This window comes from Rana temporaria, chromosome 1 (genome assembly GCF_905171775.1).
Source record: "Rana temporaria chromosome 1, aRanTem1.1, whole genome shotgun sequence".
Classification (NCBI taxonomy): domain Eukaryota; kingdom Metazoa; phylum Chordata; class Amphibia; order Anura; family Ranidae; genus Rana; species Rana temporaria.
Window position 1 is genome coordinate 630,593,582 of NC_053489.1, and position 13,626 is coordinate 630,607,207.

General features: G+C 41.6%; 1 protein-coding gene across 2 annotated transcripts in view; it reads right to left on the reverse strand.

Annotated features, from left to right (window-relative positions):
- LOC120924431 overlaps positions 1-13,626 on the reverse strand; it is a 158,458-nt gene that overhangs the window by 15,637 nt on the left and 129,195 nt on the right. Inside the window, exons 2-3 of one of the 2 annotated variants that reach the window (XM_040335396.1) lie at positions 5,561-5,959; positions 1,457-1,558 (exon numbers count right to left, since the gene is read on the reverse strand). In XM_040335396.1, the coding sequence (XP_040191330.1) occupies positions 1,457-1,558; positions 5,561-5,959 (501 nt within the window). The remainder of the gene's footprint in view (positions 1-1,456; positions 1,559-5,560; positions 5,960-13,626) is intronic. The other variant, XM_040335397.1, reaches the window with a different exon arrangement.

The following is a 13,626-nucleotide window of genomic DNA, read 5'->3' on the forward strand; positions in this document are numbered from 1 at the left end:
GTATTTTTTTTCTTCGCCGTACATAACGTTATATCGTTATTCCCCCCCCCCCCCGGCTTCCGGGTCTGATTCCCATGGGACTGGGCGTTCCTATTGAGAGGTTAGATGATTGACGTCTGGTGAAAAACTTCCCATGGCTCGTCACCAGTTTTCAGTAAATAGCCGACCTGCGAGTCGGCTCTATACGGCGCCTGCGCCCGTTGTGTAGAGCTGACTGACTCTCAGATGGACCTAAAAGATTTGTCGACACTATGATGTTTTTTTCCCCCATGTGCTATAACAATTACCTAAAGGATTTTCTATGTTTTTATTTTATGACTTTTTGTTGCTGTGGACTTCCTATCCTTGTATGCAAAGACCTAATCTGTACTATGACCACTTTTCTGAAAATATGTCAATTGATTCTTTCTCTCTTCTTTGATACTACTGTCTTTGTAAAGTCGAACTAAAACATTTTTGGGAAAAAAAAATGTTCCATTAAACCACCTTAAAGTACTATGTAGTAGACATGTGCACATGAAATATTTTGTTTCAGAATCTCGTTTTTCGTTTATTTTGTTACTCCCGAAATTCGTTTTTATTTATTTAGTTTCGTAAAAAAATGCATTCGTCAGAAAATCCGAATTAATTAAGGTTGAATCTGTCATTGAAGGGTTATGGTGTCTGTTGAATGTTCTAAGAAGATTTGACGGAGCAGCTAAACTGTACGACGCCGCAATCGTACATTTCCGGTCGAATGTTCCGCCTACAAGCTATAGAAGAATTTTAATGTTGTATGACACTAGTAATAATTATATTTATAAATTATTATTACTAGTCAACCAACATTTAAATTCTTCTATAGTTTATGGGCCGAGCATTTGACCAGAAATGTACGATTGCGGCGACGGACAGTTTAGCTGCTTGTCGAATCTTCTTAGAACTTTTGACAGACACCATAAGCCTTCAATGGCAGATTTGACGTTTGTATGTTTTTCGCTGCTTCGTAGAATCTTTGTCGTTTATGTCGAATGGTCTACCCCAACACTGTTTCTATAATGTCAAATCTTTCCTCTCTATGTAGAATAATCTTGGACTAATAGAATTAAGGTTAGGCACATTCGACCGCAGGTTCGATAGACACAGATTGCTATTGTCAGCGTCATGTCGAATCTCCTATCTATATCAAACTGTTGTAGCAACAAAAAACGAAAATAAAGCATTTTTTTATGTCCGATCTTTCGGATTTCGGATTCTTCGCGTTCGTTTTCGTCTTTTAAAACCATAAAGAAAAAAAAACGAAATTCGGACGAAAATTAATTCAGACGAAAACGAATGCACATGTCTACTATGTAGCGAAGACAGGCCTGCTTATTATAAGCTCATGAAAACTGCAAAGGACATCACTCAACAAGTAACGGTGTTCCCTGCATTTCACATATTTGGTTTAGAATTTTAAATTAAATTGTATACATACTTGGTCTTTTCTTCCTTTTCCAAATAAGGTATCCAACAATTATCACAACAAGAAATACACAAATGAGGGGCAGCAAACCATGTATTAGGGGTTGGGAACCACCTGTAAAAATAGTAATATAGCATTATTTATTTTTATTGTTGCTTATTTTAGTTTATTGTAGACATTAAGAGTCTAAGCATCACTAGATACAGTGGGGATCGAAAGTTTGGGCACCCCAGGTAAAAATTTGTATTAATGTGCATAACGAAGCCAAGGAAAGATGGAAAAATCTCCAAAAGGCATCAAATTACAGATTAGACATTCTTATAATATGTCAAAAAAAGTTAGATTTTATTTCCATCATTTACACTTTCAAAATTACAGAAAACAAAAAAATGGCGTCTGCAAAAGCACCCTGCAGAATTTATAGCATGCACTGCCCCCTTTGCAAAGCTGAGACCTGCCAGTGTCATGGATTGTTCTCAATCATCGTCTGGGAAGACCAGGTGATGTCAATCTCAAAGGTTTTAAATGCCCAGACTCATCTGACCTTGCCCCAACAATCAGCACCATGGGTTCTTCTAAGCAGTTGTCTAGAAAATTGAAACTGAAAATAGTTGACGCTCACAAAGCTGGAGAAGGCTATAAGAAGATAGCAAAGCGTTTTCAGATGTCAATATCCTCTGTTCGAAATGTAATTAAGAAATGGCAGTCATCAGGAACAGTGGAAGTTAAAGCAAGATCTGGAAGACCAAGAAAAATATCAGACAGAACAGCTCGCAGGATTGTGAGAAAAGCAATTCAAAACCCACGTTTGACTGCACGATCCCTCCAGAAAGATCTGGCAGACACTGGAGTTGTGGTACACTATTCCACTATAAAGAGATACTTGTACAAATATGGTCTTCATGGAAGAGTCATCAGAAGAAAACCTCTTCTACCTCCTCACCACAAAAATCAGTGTTTGAACTTTGCAAATGAACATATAGGCAAGCCTGATGCATTCTGGAAACAAGTTCTGTGGACCGATGAGGTTAAAATATAACTTTTTGGCCGGAATGAGCAAAGGTACGTTTGGAGAAGAAAGGGCACAGAATTTAATGAAAATAACCTCTGTCCAACTGTTAAGCATGGGGGTGGATCAATCATGCTTTGGGGTTGTATTGCAGCCAATGGCACAGGGAACATTTCACGAGTAGAAGGAAAAATGGATTCAATAAAATTTCAGCAAATTTTGGATGGTAACTTGATGCCATCTGTGAAAAAGCTGAAGTTAAAGAGAGGATGGCTTCTACAAATTGATAATGATCCTAACCACACCTTAAAATCCACAGGGGATTACATCAAGAGGCGTAAACTGAAGGTTTTGCCATGGACTTCACAATCTCCTGACCTCAACATAATTGAAAATCTATGGATAGACCTTAAAAGAGCAGTGCGTGACAGACAGCCCAGAAATCTCAAAGAACTGGAAGACTTTGTTTTTTAAATAAGAATTGAAAGACTCTTGGCTGGCTACAAAAAGCGTTTACAAGCTATGATACTTGCCAAAGGGGGCAGTACAAGGTATTAACTCGGCAGGGTGCCCAAACTTTTGCAGACGCCATTTTTTTAATCTGTAATTTTGAAAGTGTAAATGATGGAAATAAAATCTAACTTTTTTTGACATATAAGAATGTCTAATCTGTAATTTGATGCCTTTTGGAGATTTTTCCACCTTTCCTTGGCTTCGTTATGCACATGAATACAAATTTTTACCTGGGGTGCCCAAACTTTCGATCCCCACTGTATCCTGGAAATCCAATAGCTGAGTGAAATATAATTCAATGGAAGACTTGTTTTTTTTTAGGTTATACCAATATCTGGTATCTTATACCCTTCAGAGACACTACAGAAATACTTTATGACAACAGTTTGTGTCTTTACTTCACCCTCCCAACAAGGTTGTAACACAACTGTCAGCCTCTTGATGGTTACTCCTGTTAATCAGACCCCTGACATCTCCCATTTGAGACAAGGAAAGTGACGGAGGACACAGATTCCCTAGTTTCTTTCTCAGCATTGAAGATGAATGAATAGGAGTCCCCTGTTCATTCATAAACTGAAGCAGAGTTTACTCTGCTCAGTTATCAAATTTATTAGTGCGCACTAATAAATAGTTTTGTGTATTTTGTAGTGAAAATATCGTTTTGATATTTTCAGGGGGTGGGGGCCTGTCATGTAGGCTGTACTGGGCCCCATGATTTCCGACGGCAATCCTGCGAGGAATTTTCATATGAATGTTACTAGTGTATAGCCAGCTCTCAAATTTTTGTTGTCGGAAATCCCGTCAGCAAATGTCCGATGGAGCTCAACAAGCTCACATCCAACATTTGTTGTTGGAAATTCCGACCGTGTGTACGCGGCATTACAGGTCTAAAGGGATGCAGATCTAGACCTTTACATTTTTTTTAGATTGTACAATTAGATTATGCTTAGCAAATTGCTGGACAACTAATTTAACCTCTTCTATTAGTTCATTTTCTTGTGCATTGATTAACCACTTGCCGACCGCCGATGTCTGTAGAATGTTACGGCTGCGCAAAGCAACAAACCTGTTAGGTTGAATACATATCGGCCAAAACTGAGAAATAAATTATTTTTTATATATTTTTGGGGGATATTGGTTATAGCAAAAAGTAAAAAATATTGCTTTTTTTTCAAAATTGACGCTCTTTTTTTTGTTTATAGCACAAAAAATAAAAAACGCATAGGTGATCAAATACCACCAAAAGACAAACTTATTGCAAGTGTGAAGAGGAACTGTAACATTTTTGATTTTGTATCACTTTCTGTCCTGAGAGGTTGGGGGTTATTTACGAAAGGCAAATCCACTTTCCACTACAAGTGCAAACTGCGGGCCAGATCCATGTAGGAGATACGACGGCGTATCGCCAGACACGCCGTCGTATCTCTGAGTCTAAGCCGTCGTATCTTGGCGCCTGATTCAAAGAATCAGATACGCCAGAATTTTGCTAAGTTACGACCAGCGTAAGTCGCCTACGCCGTCGTATCTTAACTGCATATTTACGCTGGCCGCTAGGGGTGTGTACACTGATTTACGCCTAGAATATGTAAATCAGCTAGATACGCCAATTCACGAACGTATGCCCGGCCGTCACAGTACAGATACGTCGTTTACGTTAGGCTTTTTCCGGCGTAAAGTTACCCCTGCTAATGTTAAGTATGGACGTCGGGCCAGCGTCGAATTTTCCGTCGATTACGTCGTTTGCGTAAGTCGTTCGCAAATAGGGCTGTGCGTCATTTACGTTCATGTCGAAAGCATTGGCTTTTTGCGGGTTAATTTGGATCATGCGCACTGGGATACTTTCACGGACGGCGTCATTTATGTGGGTCACAAAACATTAACATAAAAAACGCCCACATGTTCCATATTTGAATTAGGCGGGCTTACGCCAGCCTATTTACGCTACGCTGCCGCAACTTTGCTTTGCGAATACTGCACTTGCCTGTCAAAGTAGCGGCGGCGTAGTATACCTACGATACGCCTGCTTAAAATTACGCCGTTCTACGTGGATCTGGCCCTACAAGTGCAAAGTACACTTAAAAATGCACTGAAAGTACACTTGGAAGTGCAGTCACTGAGGGAAAGATCTGCTGATTTGATCATCCAATCAGGTGCAAGCTAAAATGCTGTTTTTTATTTTCCATGCCTGTCCCCCTCGGATCTACAGCGACTGCACTTCCAAGTGCACTTTCATTGCAATTTCAAGTGCACTATGCACTTGTAGTTTGCACTTGTAGTGCAAAGTGGATTTGCCTTTAGTAAATAACCCCCATTGTGAATCTCTCAAGCAGGAAAGCAGACAGTGAAAAGAAAAAAGGGAGAGACAGTACAAACCAATTGGAATTTGTGTAGCCAATATACACATTACAGATCTGTGAGTGTAATTTCCACATTGCACATCGTCCCTCTTCTAGTTCACTAACCAGCACTGATTGCTGAATCTTTTTGAAAGCGACACTAGTTCCCCTTGAATTTAATAAATATTTGACAACACCTCCCATAAGTATATTTTTACAGCTGTACTGTATATAGAAGCCTATATAATGTTCTCTTACCCTCTGATTTATTATTATGGATGTGTAACAGAGTACCATTTCCTTGTCCTGTGATCAGTGTGGGGATTTCAGAAACAATCTTACAGACATACAGTCCTTCATCTTCCTCTGTGATGGATTCCAGTGTCATCATTGCTGTGTCATTGGTAATTACATAAGAACTTCTGTTTTGGTTCATCAGTGGAAATGTAGTCGTATTATTTGGATGTGTCCACAAGTAAATTGACAATTGAGTTCCATTGTCATCCCATGGATGTAATTTGTGGTGTTTTCTCCATTCCACTCTGATCCGTTCTGCATCTGTAATATTCCATCTACAAGTCAGAGTGACGGACTCTCCTTTACGTATGTATATTTCATTTGGAACCTGGGTGACTATCAGCTTTCCGAAGACAAAATCTGTTAAACAATAGTAGAGAGTTATGATAGAAGTTGAGAAAAGTAGTATAAAGTCTATGCTGTGCTGACAACCATTTCCTTTTTTTTTGCAACATGCAAGAGAAAGTCTCCTAATGCTCTCCCAGCCTACAACAGTCCAACAATTTTTTATTACAAAGACTCCTTTCACACTGAGGTGCTTGAAAACTGCCCATAAAACGCCAGGCGCTTTTGCGGCGTTAGCGGTGCACTTTTTTTCTCGGTCACGTCACTCAAAAGAACCATTTTGCAGTGCTCGCAGTTCACCCAGCTGTGTTAGAAAAGCCAATGACTATTCGCTTTCCTAACACTGAACCTCCTCTCAGTCAATCAGGTGCTTGGGTCTGTTACCCATCACAGGCGCTGTGATTGGACGCCTATAAGGCTTCCAATCACAGGAGAGCAGGGGAGAAAACATCAAGAACATGGAGGAGAATGGAGGATACCGCTCCCTACCCGCTGCCGTCACCCGCTGCCCCACGGAGACAGGGTAAGTGCCGGGCAGACGGCAGCCGGGGTGGGCACAGTGGGAGAATTTGATGGGGCACAGTGGCAGCATTTGATGGGCACAGTGAGAGCATTTTATTTCACAGTGGCAGCATTTGATGGGGCACAGTGGGAGCATTTGATGGCACAGTGACTGTGTTTGATGGGCACAGTGGCTGCGTTTGACACAGTGGCTGCATTTACTGGGCACAGTAGCGTTGTTTGATGGGCACAGTGGCTACATTCGATGGCACAGTGGCTGCGTTTAATTACACAGTGGCGGCTTTTGAAGGGCACAGTGGGTGCGTTTGATGGCACAGTGGCGGATTTGATTGGCACAGTGGTTGCATTGGATGGCACAGTGGCTGCGTTTGATGTTTTTTTTTTCAGATTTTTCAGTTTGTTTGCGCCCCCCCCTAAAATTTGGAGTAAAAGAGAACATATCTCTATCTAAACTCCAACGGAATTCCTCGGAATTTCCAATAGAAATAATCCGGGGCATACACATGGTTGGAATTTTCAATGGAAAAAGTGAGTCAGACTTTTTCCATCGGAAATTCCGATCGTGTGTACGGGGCATTAGGCAAGGCATTGAGGAAGGAAAAATCAGCACACTGCCACATTATCCATACTCAAATTTAATGGCTTGCATACTTGCCACTTGCATACTTGTCACTCATGTATCTCTAGCAATGTCCTGTCATTGAGGCAGTAGAGTACAAATCTTGTGTGGGTAGAATGATTTTGTCACCTTGCTTTGTTTTGTGCTGTTGCCACTTTTTATCTGCATTGGAGATACATACACTCTAGAGACATTAGCATGTACTTTACAGTGTATTTTGTGGTGCATTTCAGGCCCATTTATCTTTAGAAACATCTGGACCCTAGTGACTATTCTCCAAGCCTATAAAATATAGTAGGCTTTAAGCACTGTGCCTACAAACGGAAACCTAGACTAATTGCTGCAAAAGAAATGTGGCAGGGTGCTTTGTGCAATGTGTGAAGGATATTGGTCATCAGTCGTGTTTTCAGTTACCACAGAATATATATATATATATATATATTTTAAATAGGTTAAAAAATAATTCCCTTCTTTATTTATTAGTACCACTTAGAACCTTTTGCTATTCAATACAAAATAGCAAAGCAGAGCGGGACTTTAAATTAAGTGTGTGCGGGAAAAGCTTGTAACCTTTTCCTCATTTTCCACATTCGTTTTCTTCACTGAGGCCCCATACACACGTCCGAGGAACTCGACGGGCAAAACTCATTGTTTTGCTCGTCAAGTTCTGTGTGAAGCCGCCGAGGATCTCGGCGAGCCAACTTTCCTCATTGAACAACGAGGAAATAGAGAACATGTTCTCTATTTGGCTCGACGAGGAACTCGTCGGCTTCCTCGGCCGAAAGTGTACACACGGCCGGGTTTCTCGGCAGAATTCAGATGGAGTTTCTGGCTGAATTCTGCCGAGAAACTCGGTCGTGTGTACGGGGCCTCACACGCACCCAGCTTTACACCAATTACTTCCCCTTTTATGCACCTTTTTTCCGTCTTTTTTTTGTTCCCTTCAAACACTAATTGTCCAGTAATTTGTAATTCGTTTTTCTCACCTGCAGTCATTATCTTGACCCAAGTCCACATATTACTTCCTGCCTGATGCCTGTCCATCCTGTCCATTTCAGGCATTCGGCTCATTGCACTTCACAGCATACACGCATCATTATTGTCTCTACAGGTAACTTTTTTCCTCATTTTCCACATTAGTTTTTCTCACCGACACGCACTCAGCTTTACACCCATTCCTTCTCCTTTTGTGCACCTTTTTTCCCTCTTCTCTTTTTCGCTCTCTTTCTCTTTTCCTTTTAAACACCAATTGTCCAGTAACTTGCACTTCACTCTCTACTCACTTGCAGTCATTATCTTGACCTAAGTCCATATATTATTTCTTGCCTGATGCCTGTCTGTCTCATGGTCTGTAGCATGTCTGTCTCTTGGTCTGTACCCTGTTCCGTGTCATGGTCTGTACCCTGTCTGTCTCTTGGTCTGTACCCTGTCTGTACCCTGTTCCGTGTCATAGTCTGTACCCTGTCTGTCCCGTGTCATGGTCTGTACCCTGTCTGTCTCTTGGTCTGTAGCCTGTCAGTACCCTGTCCCGTGTCATGGTCTGTACCCTGTCTGTCCCGTGTCATGGTCTGTACCCTGTCTGTCTCAGTGCTGTCTAGCGCCACACTTATGACAACAATATGATCGTGCTAGGCCGGGGGACTGGCACCACCATAAGCGGCCGGTGACTGGCTAGACCGGCTGTACATAATTTGACTCCGCCTACCCTTCTCCCTGCAGCTTTCTTACACTGCATAGTCTCCCTGGCTTGGGGCGGGGTCTGGCTGTGACAATAGGAGGAGGGAGAGGAGCATGAGGTAAACCCTCAGGTGACGGCCAGGACATCAGGTAAAATGAATTAAAGTAATTGGCGGGTGCCAAGCTCACTGACATTTTGCAGGTGTTGTTGGTATACAGTTTTAATACAGAAAGGATAGTTATTTGCTGCATGCACCTGCAGACCATGGCTATTGCATTACAGCTGATGGCATGTACATGAAGACAGAACCCAAAGCTAAGCACTATGACAAAAAGACACAACATTCATGAATTTCTGTATGTTTTAAAACTTCATTCATGTAGATGTTTATACAAGTAGTGTAAGTATCTAAACTTCATTTGGTATCAGCCTCTTGCAGCACAGCTTAAAATGGGAATGAAAGAGGCAGCACCAGTAGCAAATCAGATCGTGTGCAGACAGTGTGTGACAGTGTGAAAGCAAAGCGGCAGGGAGATGGGATCAGTGGCGGTGCGTCCATTAAGGGCGCACGGGCACCTCTCCCTCTCTCCAGCCAGCCCCTCTATGACTAATGAATAGATTCATGCATTGCATGAATCTATCTATGGTCGCCGCCGCCACCCTCTATTCAGGCGTCCAGACCCTTTTCGAACACAGGGAGCCTGATTTACAGCGACGGGGGTGTATTTTTGAAGCACCTGATTAGAGCCAAAGGCTCTAATAGGCTTTTTGTTGATATGAATTTGAATCTATCTATATAAGTATTTAATACTGTATAATTATGATCTTCTTCAATAATGTAATATAGTTATGTACGATACATTATATGAAAGTATTAAATGATCATAATCTACTTCAATCATCCTTTACCATTTCAAGCTTTTCCCGCACACACTTCATTTAAAGTCCCGCTCTCCTTCTCTCTTCCTTTATACAAATAACAGGGATGGAGGTAATTGACTGTGTCATTTCCTCATATAAAGTCCCACTAAACTCTCCCCTTTTAAAATTATTCAATACAAAAACCAACAGTAATGGACTTGGAACTGGGAATTTCTTCATTATAAATACTACCTAACGATCCGTGGCAATATACACGTATATTAGTCTCCTGCATTCTTCCTACTTGCTCCAAAACTTCATCCGAATTACCTATACCTACTACATCTCCAACTTCCCCATTTTTCTTCTTCTTCTCTCTCTTTTTTTTACCTTTCTTCTACTCTCAGCTATATTCTGTAGGGCTTTTTTGGCTTTTTTCCATAGACATGTAGGGCTAGATTCAGAGAGAAATGCCTATCTTTAGGCGGACGTAGCGTATCTCATATACGCTACGCCGCTGTAACTTTGACAGGCAAGTCCCATATTCAGAAAGAATTTGCGCCCGAAGTCATGGCGGCGTAGCGTATATGGGCCGGCGTATGTTGTATGCTAAATAATCGTGACCCAGCGTAATTGACGTTACTAACGAACGACGCATGCGCCGTCCGTGAAAGTATCCCAGTGCGCATGCTCCAAATTATGCCACAAATAGTCATTGCTTTAGACGTGAATGTAACTTACGCACAGCCCTATTCGCGTACGACTTACGCAAACGACGTAAACGACGCAAAATTTGACGCTGGCCCGACGTCCATACTTAACATTGGCTGCGCCTCATATAGCAGGGGTAACTTTACGCCGGAAAAAGCCTTACGTAAACGATGTAAATCAATGCGCCGGGCGGACGTACGTTTCTGAATGGGCATATCTAGCTCATTTGCATATTCTACGCGGAAATCAACGGAAGCGCCACCTAGCGTACAGCGTAAAGATGCACCCTAAGATACGACAGCGTAGGAGACTTAAGCCGCTCGTATCTAGGCAACATTGAGGCGTATCTGATTCTATGATTCAGGAGCCGAGATGCGATGGCCCGCATTCGGAGTTACGACGGCGTATCTGGAGATACGCCGACGTAACTCCTTTATGAATCTAGCCCGTAGAGATCATACCAGGCTACACAGGTGAGCGTTTAGTACAGAGCAAGCGCTGTTGATGGCCCTCTGAGGCTACAGGTGGTTAGCCATGACTAAGGCCTGAGCAGCCAAATTGCGTAGGCTTCTTAAGTGGCTTTTTTTCCTCACCATTAAAATTAACACTCATTAGCTGATCTTTACTAAGGTGCCAGCTTTCTTTTAGGACTGTGGAGGTGGTGAGTTGAGGTTCAGGTGCAGGAATGAGACTGTAACAGTAATCCCATTGAGACTATTTTACCCCAGTTGCTGCCAAATATATGAAAATAAAAGTGAGGTTGAGATACACTCTTATAGAACCTGGAGGCTTTGACAATGTGTGAAAGAACTACCTGCATAAAGAAGGACCTATGTACAGTATATTATGTTTGACTGTTGAGTGATGTATTGACCTATACGTATTTGCATGAAGTCCAGTGTCATGTTTATGCCTATCTGGTTTCTGCACTATCCCTTGTACAGTATCTCACAAAAGTGAGTACACCCCTCACATTTTTGTGAATATTTTTTTATATTATTTCATGTGGAAACACTGAAGAAATTACACTTTGCGACAATGTAAAGTAGTGAGTGTACAGCTCTATTTCCCAAAGACAACCTCTGGATATGACGCTGAGCACGTGCACTCAACTTATTTGGTCGACCACGGTGAGGCCTGTTCTGAGTGGAACCTGTCCAGTTAAACTGCTGTATGGTCTTGGCCAGGGGTCTCCAAACTTTCTAAATGAAGGGCCAGTTTACTGTCCTTCAGACTTTAGGGGGGCCGGACTGTGGCCACTGGAAATAGAAAAATGTCCTGCATCAGCAGGAGTAAACAATGCCCCATGTTTGGTGTCAGAGAGAGTAATGACCCATCGTTGGTGTCATTGGGAGGAACTGTGCCCCTTTGTTGGTGTCATTAGAAGGAAATTGTTCCTTATTGTTGGTGTCATTAGAAGGAAATTGTTCCTCGTTGTTGGTGTCATTAGGAGGAATTGTGCCCCTTTGTTGGTGTCATTGGGAGGAATTGTGCCTCTTTGTTTGTGTCATTGGGAGGAATTGTGCCCCATTGTTGGTGTCATTAGGAGGAATTGTGCCCCATTGTTGGTGTCATTAGGAGGAATTGTGCCCCATTTTTGGTGTCAGAAGATGAAATTTTGCCCCAAGGGACAGATAAAAGCAAGCAAAGGGCCGCATCTGGCCCCCGGGCCACAGTTTGGAGACCCCTGGTCTTGGCCACTGTGCTGCAGCTCAGTTTCAGGGTCTTGGCAATCTTCTGTACTCTTCTGTTACTTTTGTTGCCAGCGGTTTAGACATGGATGTGTGTTGAGTTATTTTGAGGGGACAGCAAATTTACACTGTTATACAATCTATACACTCACTACTTTACATTGTTGCAAAGTGTAATTTCTTCAGTGTTGTCACATGAAAAGATATAATAAAATATTTACAAAAATGTGAGGGGTGTACTCACTTTTGTGAGATAGTGTGTATATATGCGATGTATTGTTTCTGAAAGATATTAAATAAATAGAATAATATAATAAGTAAAACAATTGAAAACAGAGCTCAGTTCAAGAGCAACCTTTCCGTGGCATGTTACATCTGTGACTTGACCTACAACAATGTATCTTAACTTTATTAAAGAATTTACTCCTTAAAAGCTTGTGTTTATCGGTTACCACCCTGTATGGCTCCTGTCATTTAACCAGTTGCCGACCGACGCACGCCGATATACGTTGGCCGAATGGCACGGGCAGGCAAATGGGCGTACAGGTATGTCCCCTTTAATTTGTCATGCAGCGCACGCGCCGCTGTGTTCTCCGTGACCGCGCCCACGGGCCCCGCAAATTTGTGTCACGGAGAGGCAGAACGGGGAGATGCCTATATAAACAAGGCATTTCCCTATTCTGCCTAGTGACACGACAGAGATCTACTGCTCCCTGTCATCGGGAGCAGTGATCTCTGTCATGTCAGTGGTAGCCCATCTCCTCCCACAGCTAGAATCACTCCCTAGGACACACTTAACCACTTAATCACCCCCTAGTGTTTAACCTCTTCCCTGCCAGTGTCATTTACACAGTAATCAGTGCATTTTTATAGCACTGATCGCTGTATAAATGTCACAAAATAGTGTCAAAAGTGTCCGCCATAATGTCGCAGTCACGATAAAAAAAATCACTGTTTGCCGCCATTACTAAAAAGTTATTAATAAAAATGCCATAAATCTATCCCCTATTTTGTAGATGCTATAACTTTTGCGCAGACCAATCAATATACACTTATTGCATTTTTTTTTAACAAAATAAATATATCAGGCTAAACTGAAGAAAACATGCTTCTTTAAAAAAAAATTGAGGGATATTTATTATAGCAAAAAGTAAAAAATATTGCTTTTTTTTTCAAAATTGTCACTATTTTTGTTTATTTATAGCGCAAAAAATTAAAACCACAGAGGTGATCAAATACCACCAAAAGAAAGCTCTATTTGTGGAAAAAAAATACATCAATTTTGTTTGGGTGCCATGTCGCACGACTGCGCAATTGTCAGTTAAAGCGACTCAGTGCCGAATCGCAAAAAGTGCTCTGGTCAGGAAGGGGGTAAATACTTCCGGGGCTGAAGTGGTTAAAAGATCTCTTGATTTGTGCACAGTCATTTGCTCTAAATCTTAAAACTGTAATGATTTAAATAACAAAAATCATAGCTTGCACTCAGTTTATATTGAAAGTATTGTTTGTTAAAATTCAAATCAGTTATATCTAAGATAAGGTGGCCACAGATGGATGGAAAGTCTCTGCTGAATTGAGTGTGTGGCTGATCGTTAGATTG